The sequence below is a fragment of the Pagrus major genome, chromosome 21 (genome assembly GCF_040436345.1).
Source record: "Pagrus major chromosome 21, Pma_NU_1.0".
Classification (NCBI taxonomy): domain Eukaryota; kingdom Metazoa; phylum Chordata; class Actinopteri; order Spariformes; family Sparidae; genus Pagrus; species Pagrus major.
This window is the reverse complement of record NC_133235.1, coordinates 25,987,480-26,008,465: the sequence shown is the minus strand read 5'-3', so window position 1 is coordinate 26,008,465 and position 20,986 is coordinate 25,987,480. Positions and strand designations below refer to the sequence as shown.

General features: G+C 41.0%; 1 protein-coding gene and 1 pseudogene across 1 annotated transcript; one reads left to right on the top strand and one right to left on the bottom strand.

Moving 5' to 3' along the window:
• Positions 1–905: 905 nt before the first annotated feature.
• LOC141017128 (solute carrier family 22 member 4-like) lies at positions 906–11,155 on the bottom strand (annotated as a pseudogene).
• A 1,775-nt stretch (positions 11,156–12,930) lies between these two features.
• Positions 12,931–19,616, top strand: LOC141017359 (organic cation/carnitine transporter 2-like). Its single transcript, XM_073492048.1, has 10 exons — positions 12,931–13,620; positions 13,737–13,840; positions 15,476–15,630; positions 15,795–15,966; positions 17,141–17,282; positions 17,404–17,498; positions 18,106–18,320; positions 18,432–18,614; positions 18,767–18,902; positions 19,172–19,616. The coding sequence occupies exons 1-10, from the start codon at positions 13,294–13,296 to the stop codon at positions 19,260–19,262; spliced, it is 1,620 nt and encodes a 539-aa protein (XP_073348149.1). The 5' UTR covers positions 12,931–13,293; the 3' UTR covers positions 19,263–19,616.
• Positions 19,617–20,986: the final 1,370 nt, after the last annotated feature.

Genomic DNA, 20,986 nt, shown 5'->3' with positions numbered 1-20,986 from the left:
CTGAGCGTCCTGGCCAGCAGAGGGCGAGCATATGACACTAATGTGTTGTAGACTCCATGCTTTGAATTAATATATAATGGTCTTGGACTTCATAAATGTTGTTGTAAATAGTTTGTTACTCAACACAGTCACTCGTTGGATTCATGATGATTCTTGTACCCTCAGGTGGTGTCTGTCCACAGCTAGATTATCAACTAACCAAGGCAAGAAAAAACATTACCAGGGCTCAAGACCCTAAACGTTCCAGTGTCACTGCATATCAATCGATTTTGTTCATTTGATTAATTCCACATTTCTCAGGGAATTTGCGAAACTTATATTCATTACATCCTGTGTTATAATCCTGTGGCCCCTGAATCAAAATGTAGTTATCATACCTTTGGTAGCATTTCACAGCCCATGGTTTACAGTGTAATTTCCTCATATTTACCTTTTAGTTTTTCACAACTCACTGTGTAATTTTGTTGTATGAATAAGTAAGTACACTTCCTTGCACGGGAATTAATATGTTGTACACACCCCACACAGGGCACCATTATGTCATGCATGCCTCATACGGGGCACCATTATGGTATGCTCACTTCACACGAGGCACCATTTTGTAGCATTTCATGCAACATTAAAGGGAGTTTTGGGTTAAATTTGGCTGTCAATAATAATTGATAATTATCAGGGATAATTATGAATTATGATTAATAATAAGATCCAATTTACATTAGATCACCTCAGGGCACCACCCTTGAAGAAGGGAAAAGATAGCCAATTCACCAAATCAGTCTCAGAAAAGGTACTGAATTGTTTGTAACTCTGATTAATAATTAACTTAATAACTACAACCAAAATTACCATAACAGCTTTAATGGTCGAAGGATTTTGGAGTTCTTGACAGAGTAGAGATTGGCAACATTCACTCTTACAATATTAAATGGACAGCAGGAAGGTTCAAAAAGTATTTTTTTTAACACAAAGATGAAAACACACTTACTAACATGTACTATATACAGGTGTGTGTGTGTGTGTGTGTTTGTGTGTGTGACGTGATGCCAGGTTATGGAAGATGGATGCAATGGAAGACCCTGAGTCTGTGTGAAGCATAATTCAAGTATCATCAAGTTGGCCATCTTGGAAAGCAAACTACCAATAACCTGACCTGAGATCACAATAACACCCAAACAGTGAACAAGGGCAAGCAGCCCTGTGGGGAGAGAGGTGGAGAAGAGAGGGAACAAAGGAAGGAGCTGGAGTTTTGACTATTTGGTCAGAGGGGGGGCTGTCACCCTAGCTCAAAGCTGAATTTGCACCTGGGTGTGAAGACTGGGGAATCTGGGAAACTGAGTTCAGTTCAGAGCCCATTTTGAAATCCACAGTGAACGACTTCATCTGTGGGTCCCAACATTACAAACAGGACAAATGATAATCATTACAACAATAATAAGACTGCTTAATAGTCAACAAAATATAGTGGCTTGAAAAATGTATCCCAGCTACCTCTTTATAATTAAATCTTTTCAAGTTGACATAAATGTAAATAATAAACATAAATGTGAAATAGACCAGAGAAGCTCTGAGGCTCTCTCTCTTAAACAACATTAATGTCTTGCCAACCCATCAGAAGACACAGAAACACAGTTTATGTGTTTTAAAGGCTTTGTCTTTTGAGCAATAGACTCTTGCTGTCTGATGTTCTGTCAGCAGGGGTCGCTCTTGTTCCTTTCTTTACAGTCTTCACTTGTGTCTGACTGGGCAGCAGCTGTTTTCTTTGGACAGCAGCAGAAGCAGCTTCAAGATACAAAGAGACACAGAGAGATGAAAGAGAGAGAGAGGAACTGTTGAAATGCACATTATCACAAACAAAGAGATAAAGCTGTCATGCAGTTAACCCTACAACATGTTTGCCTCTTTGCTGTACAGATTTCTGATCAACACTATTTGTTTGTCAGTGAAAATGCAGCTCCAGACCTGCTCTTGATGCAGTAACAGTAGTAATAAAGTCACAAGATTTCATTGCCTCAGTTTGTTGTCTAATACTTAGAAGACTATTACTTCCTTTGTGGTCATCAACACATTCACACATGGTGACATACCTTCTGATGGGTCTAGCCTGGCTGATAAGGTCAGGAAGTTTGCAGTTTCTGGTGTCTGGCAGCAACATGCTCACAGCAGCAGCCATGAGGCAGACTGTGCCAAAAATAATGTACGGCAGGACCTTGCTGTACACACCTGCAAACAGAAGGATAAAACGAAGCATGCTCATTTTTAGAACAAGTAACAAGAGTAGTGTAGCACATATGATCAGAGAAAACATGAAGTTTAAACTAAAATTGAAAAGACCTTTTCCAAAGCACCTATTTTGACTTGTCTAAAACAAGTGTAATGACTACGCGATTAACTAATGCATTGTAACAGAGCCCTCGTTCATGTTGTTAGCACCACGTCTCATGTCCCTTACAATGAAATAGGGAAAAGTAAGGAAACAAAAGTTGTCTGATACCAGCAGGCTATCAAGTTAGAGATTAGCAAGATTTATTCCGAAAGCAAAATGACATCTGAAAGAAGACAACTGTGTCCTCTGAGTTTGACAAAATATTTTGTCTTTCAAAAGGGGCCATGACAGAAAAGATTAGAGAATTAGTGGGCAAGATTAAAACCAGAATCCTTGATAATGTGGACAGTTGTTGGCGTAACTCTGAGACCCAAGCCTTGTCTGATGATGTTTTATATTGTATTACTAACCTATTTAAAATGTAACCAGGAGCCTGACCCTGTGGTGCCTTAAGGCAACATTATGTAACTATTTTACATCAAAATAACAGTTTCAAAATGGTTTTAATGTTGTATTAGTTAGTGATTTGTAATAGGGAGAATTGTGTCTCTTGCTGTGTTAACATGGACACTAATATTTCACTAATAATCAGAATAGACCAGCCCCCATCATCTTGGATCCACATCAATCTATCACAAAACTGCTGGTCCAGGACTTTGATCGCTCCCCCAGGTGATGTATGACTCCAGCGACCTTCTAGGGAAGCGCCTTTGGAGGCATAGTAGGTCCTGGCTGACCACTTTTGGTCACCATTCATTAGCCACTACCTGCCCAGCCTCCAGGAGAGAGGAGAATCTTAAGTTGAGGATGAACAGCAAGACACTGGAGGTAGATCGAGTGATTTCTATAATAGACCCACAGCTTCCACGAGCCCTCTGGGCAGCTGGAAAAGTGACAAATACTTTCCCTAGAGTTTGCTTTTGTAAAATTGTTGCTATGCCACAAGATGCGCTAGCTTCAATACCAAATGAACGCATGATTAGCTAATGATAATAACTTCTCTAAATAAATTGATTGGAGTTGTTTTATCAGATTTTGTTTAAAGATTTATAGTTAAGATTGCAAATATATTTTGTAAGAATTCAGTTTTTAGATTTTTTTCAGAACCACCAGCTTCACTGTTCTAACCTCCCCACATTGGAATATAAAGGATCATCTCAAACCCAATTCTTTCTCTCCAGAATCATTTTCTCCATCGTTGTCCAACCAATACCAGTGCATCCCTGAGATTCCCATCCTCATACATTCTGTGTAGTATTACAAAAACATTTTCTTTTAACTTAACTAACACATATTATTTAATTATTAAACCTTTACTAATATTTTTTGTTCCTTTATCAGGATTAATACTTACTTTATTTTGCATTTATTAGCAGTTATTCATGACCTCAGTAAAAGTTTGATGTAAAAGTAAAATGTTTTTTGCAGCTACCATATCTAAAGCAAGAACAATGTCTTATTAACGTCATAAATTTATTATCACCTTTATTATGTTAGCTACCTTTTCACTAACGCTTATTACAAGGACCTTAAAACGAAATGTTATCAAAAACACTTGCCCATGTAGATCACATAGGAACACATGATGGCTCCTATGCGTGCAGCTGTGGTGGTGATCCCTAAGCCCATGTTCCTGACCACAGTGGGCATCAGCTCAGTGACAAACACAAAGAGGAAGATGTAAGCACCAGTTGAGCCCATCCTTCCCACCAAGGCGAGCACCTGGAGCATGACAGGCATGTCTGAGAAAAACAAATGTGATACTTAAACAAGGCATGGACAATTGTACAAAATCACTGTGTCTTCTTCTCCTTTCAGATATTCCTGATTCAGTCAGTGTTGTACTGATTCAGACCTTCAGGAACCAGCTGGATGATCAAGAGCATGATGCCACTGAAGATCAACATGCAGAAGAGGAGAGTGGGTCGAGGCGCACGGTTGATCAGCAGCCATGTGGCTACATAAACTGCAATGTCAATGGTTGCTGAAATGAAGCAGTTGAGGTAGGCATTTCCATTCAGGTCACTGGTGTTGAGAGAGAGACCAAAATAGACCATGGAGGTACACATCCTACAGAAATACAGAATCAACACTGCATGAAGAGGGAAGACAGTGTGCTGAAATAATACTTTGATCTCAAGTCAATTTCACTTTAAAAGGTGCAATATCGTTCACAATTTTACGATATAATGCTGACACAATTTATCCAAGTCACTTTGAAGAAGCTGCAGTTTGAATTTTATAGGGTTTAATGTGTGACTCTGCTGTCCTGACATTGGTTGGGAGTTCGTTCCACCACTGAGGCGCCAGAACAGAGAAAAGTCATGACTTTGCTGAGCGACCTTTGTTTGCTCTCAGCGATGGCGGTACCAGCCGGCCAGCTGATGTAGTGGAGCGTGCGCTGGGGCGTGTGGTCTGACCAGTGTTGGGAGGTAGATGGGTGCAGTTCCATTGACGGCCTCGAGGCCAGTACCATCTTCTTGACTCGGATCCGGGCAGCAACAGGAAGCCAGTGGAGGTCACGTAGGAGGGGGGTCACATGGGAGAATTTGGGTAGATTGAAAACAAGGTTCATTGCAGCGTTCTGGATACGCTGCAACGGTTTAGTTGCAGAGGCTTTGAGTCCAGCCAAGAGCGAGTTGCAGTAGTCCAGGCGGGAGATGACTAGTGCTTGGACCAGGAGTTGCGTTGTGTCCTTTGTGAGGAAAGACCGGATCCTGTGGATGTTGTAGAGGGCAAATCTGCAGGATCGGTCCACAGCAGTGATGTTGGGGGTGCAGGATAGTCTGTCGTTGAGGATTACGCCCAGGTTCCTCGCAGTCGATGAAGGCGATACTGTGACGTCCTCGACAGTGACTGACAGGTCCATGTGAGGGCAGTCTTTCCCCAGGATGAAGAGGAGTTCAGTTTTATTAAGGTTGAGCTTGAGGCAGAGATGGAGACTCGAGTCTAGGACTTGGACTCGAGTCGCACTTAAGTCGCACAAACAGTGACTTCAGACTTGACTTGCGACTCCACCTCAAAAGACTTCAGACTTGAGTCGGACTTGAGCTTCGAGACTCGTGAACAACCTGTACTTCATGCAATTACTGCTTTTTTAAATCTAAATTTATTCATGTATTTCTATTTCATTTTATTGGTGCATATACGTTGGGGAAATTTATGATGAGCTGCATTTCCCTTTGCCATTATGTGCAACGTAACGCATTACAATGCAGAAAATGCATTGACCATGGGGACAACAAGTCCTCCCGGAGCTGTGCCTTTTTTCATTACTTTTGGTTACAATGACTTCATGCACAGTGGAAATAAGTGAGCAGCTACATGCAAGGTGTGTGGCACCAGGATAAATGATGCAACAACGAATTTCATCAGGCATCTCAAAACGCACCCAGACAGGTCAGTCACTTGCTAATGTGAAAGAGACATTAAACTTAGCATATATCATCACAGGTAACAAGCTAACCATCGCAAAGTGTTGTGCTAATGCTGGTAACAGGCAGATTGCATCTTTATAGTTGGCCATATGATGTGACAGACTTAGGTTAATACTTCACCAGGTCCGAGGGCTAGAGGGATGTGTTAAGTAGCAGAAGATTAGACTATACGATGTCCTAAGTTGGAGACCTAATGTAAGCTCTGGATGTAAACAAAATTAAGCTAGCTCCATTAAAACATACGTGATATTTTTCCTGTCACAAGTTCACATCCACTCTTGGCTGCCCACATTTTATTTCATGCCTTGGAACGTCTCCTTCAGATTGCATTGTAGTAGACCCCATAAATTATCCTACAACTGATTTTGATACTGTACTGTATGGATGGTAGCTACAGGACATGCTTTGAATTCACAAGATTTAACAATACAGTGTTAGGGACAGATCAGATGGCCAGAGACTTGAGACTTGAGAGAAGCGGAGATGTCTACCAGACATTGTGAGATGCGCGTTGCAACGTGGGAGTCGGAGGATGGGGGAAAAGAGAGGAACAGTCGTCTGCATAACAGTGGTAAGATAATCCATGTAATGTGATTGCAGAGCCTAGTGATCTTTTTTTTTTGCCAAAAGTTTTTATTCATTTGCCATTATGTTCTTCACATTTCTGACAAAACTCATGTTCAAGGTAAAGAAAATTCCATTGTTCTAACACTTTGCAAGCCCGAGGGTTAGGGTTATTCATTTAAGATTTACGTTGGATTTCTAACGTGTGACAATACTGCCATCTACCGATAATGTATGGTTAATTGTTCTATATTATTAAGTATCTTGACTAAGTAACAAGGACATATCTTATCAAAATTAGTAAAGAAAATGTTGTAGCAACTCCATTTATTTAGCAGTAGAGTTAGGAATTATTTACTCTTTGTTTAACAGTAGTTTTTTTTCTTGGTTCCTATAAACTTCTAGTTTCACATATTGCTTATTTTGTATAATTTGTGTTTTCAGCACGCCAAAATCAGTGTTTTAATAATTTACAATTTTGAGAGTTAACGTCTCAAACAATGAAAGAAGAGTAAAAGACTCTGATTGGTTGGCTGACCGTAAACACACCCTGTATCCTCCAAAGAGAAAATAACTGGAAACGTGGATTTCATGCTTCTTCTCTTGCCTACTTCTTCTTGTTCTTTTGGCTATTGCTGTTAATGTTACCCCTTCCTCTTGTTACCCTTTTGGCTTTTACCTATTCTCTTACTCTCTTGTTTCCTTATACTTATTTTTGCCTTTTTGTTTTATGCGCAAGTTTCTACTCTTAATTTTGGCAGCCAAGTTTCAACGCCAACTGAGTTTATTATAACTTTGTTACAAGTTTATATAACATTTTCTTCCTGAAGACTTTGAAAGTTTTGTGTTGTCCGGCCAGTGACAAATCTTTCTAAGTTATCTGGCAAAGCCAATAACAACAAAGTAGTTTTTTTGCCATCAACCTGCCTGAGATAGAGGTCCGGATAAGATGCTGTCCTACGCCTCCACCACTAAGCTGCTTCCAGTGGAGTGCTTCCGCCGAGCCACTGCATAAGAGGGACCCAATAAAACTTGTCGGGCGGCAACCACATGTCGCCTCAGGGACAACACCACCCAGAGTTTGCCGTTAAGAGGTTTCCAACCACAACATCCAGTGCTGTGGGTTCCACCCCAGCTCCACTCCTGCCCGGCCTTCACAGATCAAAGTAGGAACAAGCCATCTTCTCAAACTGCTCATGACTGAGTTGATGTCAAAATAATATAACAATAATAATCTTATTGACAGTAATTCAACCTCCAAATTTTGCATCTTCCTTCAGTATTAGTTACTAGAATTTGTATTGAACAGATTATTTCTTCCACCATTCCCCATTCATCATTCCAATTCACTATCATAATTTGGATTGCTTGTGTACGTTAAATATTCACGTTTGAAAATCACTGGATTAGTATTTAATCAGTTAATAAAACTTTTCATTTAGACCCAGTTGTTGTTCTGTGTATTCCTTTGGAGTGGAAAACGGAGATCAATTTAATTGAGAAGTCACACCTTTGACTGTTAACTTGATCAGATTATCAATAGTCTAGATTATTGATCTGCCCCCAAAAACGAGTGCAAAATCATCAACCAGAATAAATTGTATTCACAACTTTATCCAGGAAAGTTACAAAGAAAAATAAAATACATTACCATATGAAAACACCTAGAACTGTAATATTCCTCATGTTGGGGGTGCGTATCAGGTCCATGTAAGTGTGCGTCCTCTCCTCTCCACCTTTATCTTTCTGTATTAGACATACAAAAAGAAACAGAACAGTCACACCTGGTTATCACAGCATCCACAGCTTGCACAGCATGAGGAGTGAAAATGGAATAAATACCATTAGCTCCAAGAACTCGCCAGACCTGAATATAACCTCGGGCACGGGGACTCTGTTCCGTTTGGCAGCATTACGTATGACAAGTTCAGCCTCCTCAACCCGACCTTTCTGCAAGAGCCAACGTGGAGACTCAGGAAGGACCCTGAGGAGAAAGAGAGATGGAAGTTTGTTCAAAATGAAAATATATGTATTGTAAAACACAGGCAGTAAAAAACAGTAAATGTTGATGTTAGACAGCCATTTTAAAAAAAGTTCATGCTTCAAAATGATATATTTGCATCTGTTAATGTGTGGACTATAATCATTCTGTACAATCTGAAATTAGATCAGTATTTGGTTTGGGGCTGAACCGTAAGAATGGGAGAAGTCAGACAGACCGGTTTACGATCCAGTTGAAACAGCAATTGATTACATGAAGACAGATATTCATTTACGCTGAGAACCTCTTTCTTTTACTCAATGTCATAACAAATACCCTTGCTAGTCAGATCGAGATCTGTATGACAAGAGGTGGTGGTTTTCATTTTGTCCACAGGGACTGCTTTTCTGGTAGTCTGATACGGCGGTTTGTGAGCTGTAGTTTCACTGATAAACACACCAACCTCATTGGCCTCTCTCAGTCCTCTGCTGTTCCTTTTGGGGTCACTCAACCTCCAGAGCCGCTCTTCGCTGCAAAAGTGTCTCTTGGCTTGAGTGAACTAGAGCAGACAGACAAGCAGTCTGCAGGGTGAGCTGCCAACAGGCTGCCCTGCCGCTGCTCCTGTTTGCTTTACTTATGAGAGACACTGCACTTGTAACAAAGAGTTTGGAGTGATTACTGGGACAACTACGGGTCACAATCCACCGTATCAGCTCCGCTGATGGCTGATTGTTTTACAAACCAACTGCAAGAAAAACACAAGCACAACCCATTAACACCTGAGTAAGAAAATGAGTGCTGATGGAGAGAAAATACTGAATAAAAAAGGGCAGGTCAACTCGCTGGTATGGCAGTGTTTTTATTTATTTGTGTATCTTTATTTGTGTGTTTGTCATTGTTGTGTTAACAGAAGAATTATTGCACGTGTGCCTTGAAAAACTGGTTAAAATCTAAATAATTTATTTTCCTGGACTTTAAAAATGATAAAAAATAGGACAGGTCATTAAAATGATCGATAACTGTTGATATCAACCAATATCAAACTTCACTATCGTGATGGACTTCTCAGTCAGGCCTACACTGAAATGTGACATGTTACAGACCTCTGAGCAATAACCTTCATCAGCCGATCACTTACCACCACATTGGAATATATATCAATCCGGGGATGGCAGAAGCTACCAGCAGCATCCTCCAGCCTCGTATGAAGTAGGCAAAGAGCGGCAACAAGGCGTAGCCAATGGTGTAACATACACCTTGGCCTAGCAGACCGAATTTTATCCTGGCAGACTGGCCCAACATCTCAGACCCTGATGAAGAAGAGGACCACAAGCATGGCGTTAAGATGAGGGAGAACATGAACGTATAGATCAAACTGTCTGCAGCCATACTGAATTCATGGGTTCAGGAAGATGTTGGAATTGAGATAGAGGTAGGGACTCTTTTGAGACCAGTAGAAGTGGATGTGCTGCCTGTCTCACCCAGTATGGTTGATGTGGAATAGTTTGTCTGGCCAAGTCAACAGTTGAGGACACAGAACATGACCCAACTGAAGGAGGCGGCCTGGATTAAGGCAGTGACTGACTGTAAGATCATAGTGAAAAAAAACACTGGCTTTCTGCCAAACCTGCAAGGCGATGCACAGAAACATGAAATTAACAGACCATGGGTGATCTTTAAGTACACATCCTCACACTGATAACAATTGGCTGTTATTATTATGAGTGAAGCTGTGATTATACAGTATTCATGAGGGAAGAAAGCAATGAGGAACTAGTTGCTTTTCAGATGACATTTTTTCATACTCTTTCTGTTCAGTGAAAGCCGTGTATTTCCAAATTTGGTAAGTTTGATTTCGATTTGATTTGATGATAAACTGAAGGGTGAAGTGCTCCTTTATGTGTTAATGAAATGATCCTTCTTCAGTCACAAAGCTGGAAACAGGCAGTTTTTCTGTCACCATTAAAAGCTGATTTTCTTTGTATTCTTTTTTTTTTTTTTTTTTTTTTACATATATGTGGTTCTCACAGGACAGCAACACTGCAAACATGAACACAGTATAACAAGCACATTTATATCAGAATGAGTACTTGTACTTTTGATACCTGAAGTGAATTTCACTGATAATGCTTTCATACTTTCACACAAGAAAGGTTTTCAATTAAAGACTTTTCGCAATGTGGTATCGACACTTCTACTTAAGGATCTGCACACATCCTCCACCACTGCTTACCGGTCTGAGAACGGACCGCTGATGAAGGATCCAATCATGACTCCTACAAAGAATGAGGAGGTGGAAAAAGGGACCTTCCATGCATGTTCACACACCAGATCCCACTGTCATCAACAGGAGAGAGGACCGTCATTCAGGTGACAGCAGGACAACTTCCACAGAAATCTGACACTAAAGTGAAATCCAAATGAAACTAAAGTCAAAGAAGGGAGAGTTTCACCTCAGACACAATAGTGGAGCTGTATATCTCAGTGCTGAACACCCATCCGTCCACACACTGCTCTGTGTCATTGCTGAGTCCAGCTGTCTCCGTCCAGCTTCCGTTCAGTTTGTATCGGGAACAGCTGTCGGGTCCGATCCAGCTGCGCTGCTCCACATCTGTGCCGTTGCGCGTGGAGTTGATGGACTCTTTGCAGTGATACTCTGGTGTATCCGAAACGAAAACCACGATCATTCCCATGTATCTACTTGGAATTGCAGGTAAACTGAGCAGAACAATTACCAACACTTGAAAAAGTCCGCAGTCGCCCAGAAAAGACGTAAGTTCATCGAAGTCTTTCATTTTTGCATCCGACATGATGACTGACTGCTGGTGCGCAAACTGGATCCACACCAGGAGGCTGCGTCGGATGAGCTGGTGGTTAAACCGCGAGTGAAACAAGTCCTGTTTGACTGGATGTCAAAGCTTTTACTGATACGCAATTATAAGGGCGTTGTTTGATGAAGAGCCAACGTTTGTCCTCATGTCATTTAACAGACCAATAATTCTCTCACATTCACAATGTCTAATGTTTGCATGTAATGTGCGACTTGCAGTGAAAACGTGTTTCATCGGATCAACTTTTGCGCACAGGATCATGGACAGAGAACATACAACACAAAAGTGAAAGTGTCACTGATTTGATGAAGAGCTACATTTAATTACTGACAAGGTGCAACAAACATACAACAATATTACTACTACTACTTATAATAATGATAATTAATAATTAATAAAGTGATAATAAGAATAAAAATGATGATAATAATAGCCCAATAAGATGAATGATAATGACAACTTAGCAGGGCATTATCAATTACACAGACTCCCAAAGAGACCCCAAATAATGTCTGGACTGACAAGCTTCAGAGAGTAATCCAAATAATCACAATGCAAACAATTTAGGTAGCTGACAGTTGCTAGGGCTGCGGGAACAAAAAACATGGCTGCCATTCCTTTTATCTCCAGTGAAATATGCAATATTTCAAGATAGATATTACATTAAAATGTGTTTTGATGACATTTTTATCGAGAAATATGCACTTTATTTTCATAATCCTCGCTCAGTAAATGTATGTGGTCTTTAGTTTGTTAGTTTTTACGAATATTATCGCCGGTTTCACCAGAAAATTGTGGTGCTGGTACGTATAATATCGTTGCTCTGGTGGTTGCTATAGACGTTGCTACGGCGGAAAACACGGCTTGCACGTTGTTTGTATTGTTTTTTGCTTTGTGTAGTTATCTGGGCTGTTTTATTATTTGTGTTCTTTTATTTATTTATTTTTTTAATTGCCTTGCCAATTTTAAATTTCTACATTTCAATCCTCACCTACCACTATGTGTGAGAGAAATGGGCACTTGGTCAAATATGTACATATATATATATATATATATATATATATATATATATATATATATATATATATATATATATATATATATATATTGTGTGGCTAGATCTTTTTTTGACCCTAATTATAACCATGCACCAAAAAAACTACAACTTCCGGTCCTGAGTGACAACAAGCCGCATAGCGCGGCTCAAGGGAATTGTAGTTTTTATAGGTATTACTGTTTTTCCTAGGATTGGAAGTTGTAAAAACTGAATTGAGAGTACAGTGGGGAGTTTAAGGGGATGCTAAAAACATTTGTGCAATCCGATTTGAAATATGTCGGCTAGCTAGTTGTTAAATGGGTGAAAATCAATTTTAACCTTAATTTGTGAAGATTTGACAGCGCCCCCATTTGTTGACTGTGCCGAGGTCAAGAGCTCTTAATAACAGCTGGTCCCACATCTGTGGCCCTTTTTATTGCTGAATTATAAGCTGTTAAACAGGCACCCAGGTCAAGGTTCAAAGGTCAGCATTTCAAGAGAACACTTCCGGGTAGCGGGGTCCTCCGGTCCGCCCCAAGGACTGACGGGAAACATTTAGAAACACTTTTTAATGTGATACCTGTCTTAAACTATTGCATTTTTCACTGGAAATGAAAAGAGTGGCAGCCATGTTTTTTGTTCTCGCAGCCAGAAAGTTGACGGCCACGTGACATGGACGCAGGCAATAGAAAAGACCAAAACAAAACAAAACAAAACAAAAAAAATAGTAGACGTCTCACAATTTAAGAGGCGTTATTGTGAAACTGCTACATTTTGCCCTGTGGACCAACACAGCCTCAGGGTGTCACTCATTTGTGAGTCGGCTGTGTTATTTCAACGTGTCCGTGGAGGGCAGAGTTTGTGTTAGTAAATAATCTGTGAACAGTCAAGAAAATGTGTGTGTGTGAGTGTGTGTGTGTGTGTGTCGACTAGGGCACCTGTGAATGTGAATTATCTGGCTGTTAACTGACACGTCATGAGGACAATCGTTGGTTGTTCATCACACAACGTCCTTATAATTGTGTATCTGTAAAAGTTTGTTTCACTCGCGGTTTGACCACCAGCTCGTCCGACGCAGCCTCCTGGTGTGGACTTAGTTTGCGCACCAGCAGTCAGTCATCATGTCGGATGCAAAAATGAAAGACTTTGATGAACTCACGTCTTTTCTGGGCGACTGCGGACTTTTTCAAGTGTTGATAATTGTGCTGCTCAGTTTGGCTGCGATTCCGAGCGGATACATGGGAGTGATCGTGGTTTTCGTCTCGGACACACCAGAGCATCGCTGCAAAGAGTCCGTGGACAGCAGCTGGATCGGACCTGACAGCTGTTCCCGGTACAAACTGAACGGAAGCTGGACGGAGACAGCTGGACTCAGCAATGACACAGAGCAGTGTGTGGACGGATGGGTGTTCAGCACTGAGATATACAGCTCCACTATTGTGTCTGAGGTGAAACTCTCCCTTCTTTGACTTTAGTTTCATTTGGATTTCACTTTAGTGTCAGATTTCTGTGGAAGTTGTCCTGCTGTCACCTGAATGACGGTCCTCTCTCCTGTTGATGACAGTGGGATCTGGTGTGTGAACATGCATGGAAGGTCCCTTTTTCCACCTCCTTGTACTTTGTGGGAGTTTTGATTGGATCCTTCATCAGCGGTCCGTTCTCAGACCGGTAAGCAGTGGTGGAGGATGCAGTAATAGTCCCACCTAGTGGCAGCAGGAAATGACATCAGAGCCCGACCGATAAAGGATTTTTAAGGCCGATACCGACACAAATATTCCGATATATCAACCGATATATATATATATATATATATATGTATATATATATATATATATATATATAAAAAAATCCAGAAACACGTAACAAAACATACAACAGATTTCCGTAACATTAGTTATTTGTAGTTATAATGCAGTTTAAAAATAAACTTGTTTGTTTTATTGTCACAACAGAACAGAGGAACATCAAAATTACTGGCTAAGTCCGTTTCACTCTCGGCTTACGCGTAACAGCAGCAAAACTGGACATGGCAGTCACAAATTGTGTCATGCTTATTTGAGTTAAGAGAGCTGATGGTGATGTTCTTTTAATTGTTATTCAAGCAATGCATTTGTCGTGACAGTTGCCAACTAACCATGAACACACTTCACCGATGCTCTCAGTCGTGGATAACTGGTTCGCTCTGCCCGACTCTGGCTGGATCAGCTGGTTGTCGGGTTTGTGGCATTTTAAACACGAGTGTTGCCAACAGGGACGTTGTAGAGTGTCCTCTGGTGGACAAACTATGCAACGCCAGCACGTCCGTTTTTATTTTATTTTTTAAATATTAATTAATCGGCCATTATGAATGCCGATACCGATAGTTTGGAAAATGCCTAATATCGGCCGATAATATCGGCCAGCCGATATATCGGTCGGGCTCTAAATGACATTTTCCTGTACTTTTCACTGCAGCCCCTGCGGCTATTTTAACAGAAATGCATGAAATTCAGTACGCATATCTATCGCACCTACGTCTACCAAAAAGTTTCTTGGTGCCACAAGCTCAACAACACAGGAAGTCAGATATTTTGAATTTTGGTACTCATTTTTGGCGACTTGCACGTGTTTTTTTCCCCCTACAAACTCCTCCTACAGCTTTAAAGGTGCTATTTGCTATTGCTTTGGGATGGCGGCTGACCCGTCCTACATTCCCAAAGCGTCAAGTTGCGGAATGAGACTCAAAACTCACAAATAGCACCTTTAACCTGAAAGACGTCAAAAAAATAAATTAAAAGATATCAAAAGCTTGAATTTCAGTTGAAGGTCGGGACTGAAGCAGTGCTGCCAAATTCGATGATTCCCCTCGAAATAAGAAGTTGCTGTACATGCTCGAGTCCGCCCCAAACTTAACACGTTTAAAGTCCTGCCCTGAACACATCTACGTGCCAATGTTCTGTTACAGTCATAGCGCCCCCTAGTGGCAGCAGGAAATGACACCTTTTGAACAGTGATGTACTGCTTCTAGCTGGATGACAACATCTGCCATCAACTAATTGATTAATTGATGTATTGTTTTAGCTCTGATTTTGTTAATACATTTTTACTTGTTGTTTTACTCATGAATGATGGTGTTCACTGACGTCTGTTGTTCTAGCAGCCAAATCGAACAACAGTAAGAAAATCTGCAGGATTGACAGAAAGACAAAGAAGAGAAGAGCTGACTGATCACATAATGAAAGCCTAATGTCATCAGTGTGAGGATGTGTACTTAAAGATCACCCATGGTCTGTTAATTTCATGTTTCTGTGCATCACCTTGCAGGTTTGGCAGAAAGCCAGTGTTTTTTTTCACTATGATCTTACAGTCAGTCACTGCCTTAATCCAGGCCGCCTCCGTCAGTTGGGTCATGTTCTGTGTCCTCAACTGTCTAAAAGGACTTGGCCAGGTCTCCAACTATGGCACATCACTCATACTGGGTGAGACCATCAGCATTTCTATTGGTCTCAAAAGAGTCCCTACCTCTATCTCAATTCCAACATCTTCCTGAACCAATGAATTCAATATGGCTGCAGGCAGTTTGATCTATACATTCATGTTCTCCCTCATCTTAACGCCATGTTGTGGTCCTCTTCTTCATCAGGGTCTGAGATGTTGGGCCAGTCTGCCAGGATAAAATTCAGTCTGCTAGCCCAAGGTCTATGTTATGGCATTGGCTACGCCTTGTTGCCGCTCTTTGCCTACTTCATACGAGGCTGGAGGATGCTGCTGGTAGCTTCTGCCATCCCCGGATTGATATACATTCCAATGTGGTGGTAAGTGATCGGCTGATAAGGGCTATTGATCAGTGATCCATGTAACATATCAGATTCATTTTATGCCAAACCCTCTTCTGTTTAAAGCTTCTTCAAGGAACTATTATGTTTTGTTCCAGCAGCCCCTGTTGACAATATGAGGACCACCACCTCCTGTCATGAAGATCTTGATCTGGCTAGCATGTGTATTTGTTTTGTGAGTGAAAGAAAGAGGCAATGCATTTTTAACACTTTTTTTTTGTTTTAATCACAGTAGTTTGCAGGATGCATAGTGATGAGTAATGTTCAGCTTCTTCCTTAGGCTGTGAGACTCCTCAGTTTACCCTCAGCACACTGCCATCAAAAATAACACTCAGAATTTTAATCTAACATTACTAACAGAGTGTGAAGAAACAACAGTGTTGGCATTATGTCAAAGATGTCTATATATTGTGTGTGCTTCACAATAGAGTTCTCTCAATGTCTGGGAGTGCAGTCATGGTTGTACACTGTGAACATGAGGGTGTGACTCCGAACTGTCTGCAGTCTGCTTGTGAGGAAGTCCAATATCCAATTGCAAAGTGTGGTACTGAAGCCCAGAGTGGGCAGTGTTCCAGTCACCTTCATAGGTTTGACTGTACTGAATGCTGAGCTGAAGTCAACAAACACAATTCTGATGTCGCAAACATTTTAGTGAACACATGAAATCAGTTTGTCAAAACCAAAGTTCAGTCATAATCAATTCAAAGGTGATGAAGAATTTCTACTCAGGTCAGTTTGTGACTCAACTACAGATGCAGATATGTAGGTTGACTGCAGGTCATTGCAGAGCTGGATAATAATAAGAATGTACCTCTGTGTCTGAACCAAGACAACCAGACTGGGCTGGTTTAGGCCAGTTCTCAGTGTAAATGAGTATCTGTCTGCCTTCCCCTGTTTATGCTTCTCTTTAGAATCAGACACTGATCTCAGTCCTGACACTTTGTTCATATTCTCTGCAAAGTGTACATGTTTCGATTTCTGATTGTACGAAATGAATACAGTACATGCATTAACAGATGCAAATATATCCCCTTGAAACTTTTTTCAAGTGGCTTTCTAACGTCAACATTTAATGTTGTTCAACGCCTGTGTTGTAAAATGCACATTTTTTCATTTTAAATGAACTTCTCTCTCTCTCTCTCTTTCTGCTCAGGGTCCTTCCTGAGTCTCCACGTTGGCTCTTGCAGAAAGGTCGGGTTGAGGAGGCTGAACTTGTCATACGTAATGCTGCCAAAAGGAACAGAGTCCCCGTGCCTGAAGTTATATTCAGGGCTGGCGAGTGCTTGGAGCTAATGGTATTTATTCCATTTTCACTCCTCACGCTGTGGAAGCTGTTGAGCTGCAGTATAAAATATGGCCCAAACTGTGATAACCAGGTGTGACTGTTCTGTTTCTTTTCATATTTGTCAAATACAGAGAGATAAAGGTGGAGAGGAGAGGACGCACACTTATATGGACCTGATACGCACCCCCAACATGAGGAATATTACAATTCTAGGTGTTTTCATCTGGTAATGTATTTATTTTCTCTGTTGGTAGATTTCCTGAATATACTGTAACACCCAGGTGAACAGGAAAAGGGTGGAAAAGGGACAAAGGTAGAAGGTGAAAATCAAAACATGACACATGCGGAGAGAACTTCAAAATAAAGCAGGAAATAACTCAAACCATGACAGTCAGTGGCCAAATGAAGAAGTTTAAGTGGACGCACTTTGACGGTACAATATTTCCTGCAGAAATTACATTGCAGAAGTTGCAGCCCACGTCACAGCTGCTGGCTGCAGCAGTCTTGTTCAATAGTGGACCAGTTTCAAAAAATGTTGTCCCCATTAGTCACCTAGACACAAAAAATTAAAACATTGTCCAGGTTAAAGATACCAAAGTTACCCTTTAATAACTTTGATTTATTTGTCCTCGGCTGTTAGTCCACTTTGCTCTTTCAATAATTAAACCACATAAAATTTCAACTGCAGCTTCTTCAAAGTGACTTGAATAAATACATTTTATAGTAACATTGGGAACAATATCGCACCTTTAAATAATAATTTTTGTGATCACAATATTATTTCAGCACACTGTCTTCCCTCTTCATGCAGTGTTGATTCTGTATTTCTGCAGGATGTCTACCGCCATGGTCTATTTTGGTCTCTCTCTCAACACCAGTAACCTGAATGGAAACGTCTACCTCAACTGCTTCATTTCAGCAACCATTGACATTGTGGTGACTGTAGCCACGTGGGTGCTGATCAACCGTGCACCTCGACCCACTCTCCTCTTCTGCATGTTGATCCTCTGTGGCATCATGCTCTTGATCATCCAGCTGGTTCCTGAAGGTCTGAATCAGTACAACACTGACTGAATCAGGAATATCTGAAAGGAGCAGAAGACACTGATTGTACAATTGTCCATGCCTTGTTTAAGTATCACATTTGTTTTTTTTTCAGACATGCCTGTCATGCTCCAGGTGTTCGTTTTGGTGGGAAGGATGGGCGTGACTGGTGCTTACATCTTCCTCTTTGTGTTTGTCACTGAGCTGATGCCCACTGTGGTCAGGAACATGGGCTTAGGGATCACCACCACAGCTGCATTCATAGGTGCCATCATGTGTCCCTATGTGATCTACATTGGCAAGTGTTTTTGACAATATTTCGTATTTGGTCCTTGTAATAAGCACAAGTTAATAGGTTGGCCTAACTAACGTATTGGTAAGGTGATGAACCAATGGAAATGAACAGATCAGTGACTATTCTGATTAAAGTGGCCTTCATTCTGTTTGCAGGTGTGTACAGCAAGGTCCTGCCGTACATTATTTTTGGTACAGTCTGCCTCATGGCTGCTGCTGTGAGCATGTTGCTGCCTGACACCAGAAACAGCAAACTTCCTGACCTTATCAGCCAGGCTAGACCCATCAGAAGGTATGTCACCGTGTGTGAATGTGTTGACGACCACAAGGAAAGTAATAGTCTTCTAAGTATTAGACAACAAACTGAGGCAACAAAATCTTCTGGAGCTGCATTTTCACTGATAAACAAATAGTGTTGATCAGAAATCTGTACAGCAAAGAGGCAAACATGTTGCAGGGTTAACTGCATGACAGCTTTATCTCTTTGTTTGTGATAATGTGCATTTCAACAGTTCGTCTCTCTCTCTTTCATCTCTCTCTGTGACTCTTTGTATCTTGAAGCTGCTTCTGCTGCTGTCCAAAGAAAACAGCTGCTGCCCAGTCAGACACAAGTGAAGACTGTAAAGAAAGGAACAAGAGCGCCCCCTGCTGACAGAACATCAGACAGCAAGAGTCTATCGATCAAAAGACAAAGCCTTTAAAACACATAAACTGTGTTTCTGTGTCTTCTGATGGGTTGGCAAGACATTAATGTTGTTTAGGAGAGAGAGCCTCAGAGCTTCTCTGGTCTGTTCACATTCATGTTTATTATTCACATTTATGTCAACTTGAAAAGATTTCATTATAAAGAGGTAGCTGGGATACGTTTTTTCAAAACACTATATTTTTTTGACTAATAAACAGACTTAAGTGCTGTATCGTAGGCAACTGGACGTGTTTCAGATGTGGGCTGTAAGATCGTCACTGTTGCACTGACTTGAACAATAAATTTCCTCACATGCCACAAGTGTCTTGTTTTATAGAGCCATATTTACAGTGAAAGGAGAGTTCAGTTTGCTGAAACAATAATGGCTGGAATGACAATTTAAATTGGCTGGAAAAGGCAATCTTTTCTCACCACTGTTGCAACGTGTTTGCTCATGAGGTCTAACACAAATAACCAAGTCAAGTTGCAGTTTAAATGAAGATGAATTTATTAAATGAACAGTAACCAAACAGAGTGAAAAAACCCAAACAAACAAACAAACAAACAAACAAACTGATGGGCCGGCCAAAATAAACAAAAGGGCAGCCTCCCAGACCAACCCACCAGGGCCGTCAGAGCTGGGGACTAACCCTCTACCCTAACACAAAGAAACAACTAAACCTAACTGAAATAAAGCCACAAAAACTAGACTACGGCACCCATCAGATAAACATAAAAACATAATACCACAGCCAGCCTCCAGGCTGACTGACTGCGTCTCTGGTTGGAAGGTGGAATGGAGAGAGAGCCAGAGCCTAGTCGCCCGCCCCCTCCTATTGGTTCATAATCAGCCAGACCGCTCTGTCTATGTTTGGTAGCCACACAATGAAATAGATGTTTCAGCATTTGAGTAAATGTACTTAGTTACATTCCGTCACTCAAAGTAAGTAACCCAGCTGTTTGGTAACTGCTGGGAGACAGCAACTGTCAGCGTGACCGGTATGAACTGGTTCATCCCTGCAGCAGTGCACAGTGCCTTCAGGTAAAATGGTGTTTTGATTATTTTGTCCACGAGGATGTAAATCATCTGCGTGTCGGCTGTGGTATTTCAACGTGTCCATGGAGTGTCAAAGTCTTTAGTTTGTGTTAGTTAATAATCTGTCAACACAGTCACATTTTATAGATCCCTTTTTGCGGTTTCACCTCCCCATATGGAACAAAAACAGGTCTGACCTAGTTTAAGGATATGATTTGGGTTGTGGATGGAGTCAGGTGTGTTGTTATTATGGATAATGTTAGACAGAATATCCAGGGAATGTAGGTCAGTGCAGCATCCTCTTCAGTGGTGGAAAAGGTATTCACACCTTTAACCAGTGGCGGTTCTAGCTTGCATGACGCCCTGGGCGAACCTCACTTTCCTGTGTGTGTGCGTGTGTGTTCTTAATTCAGCAACTCATAATTTGCGGTTGAAGAGCGGTTTGTTTTCCAAGTTAAAACAGGCAGAAGACATAAAAGAAAGATGGAGGAAAACAACTGTGAGAATGAATTAATAAACAGAGTTACACTGGGGATACACCAGTAACACTAACAGTATTGAGAAACATCCATAAAGAACCCGTCCAAAACATGCGTGTACAACCAACCACAAGATGGTGCAACACAGCACCAAATAGTGATGTGCTGTTATGAAA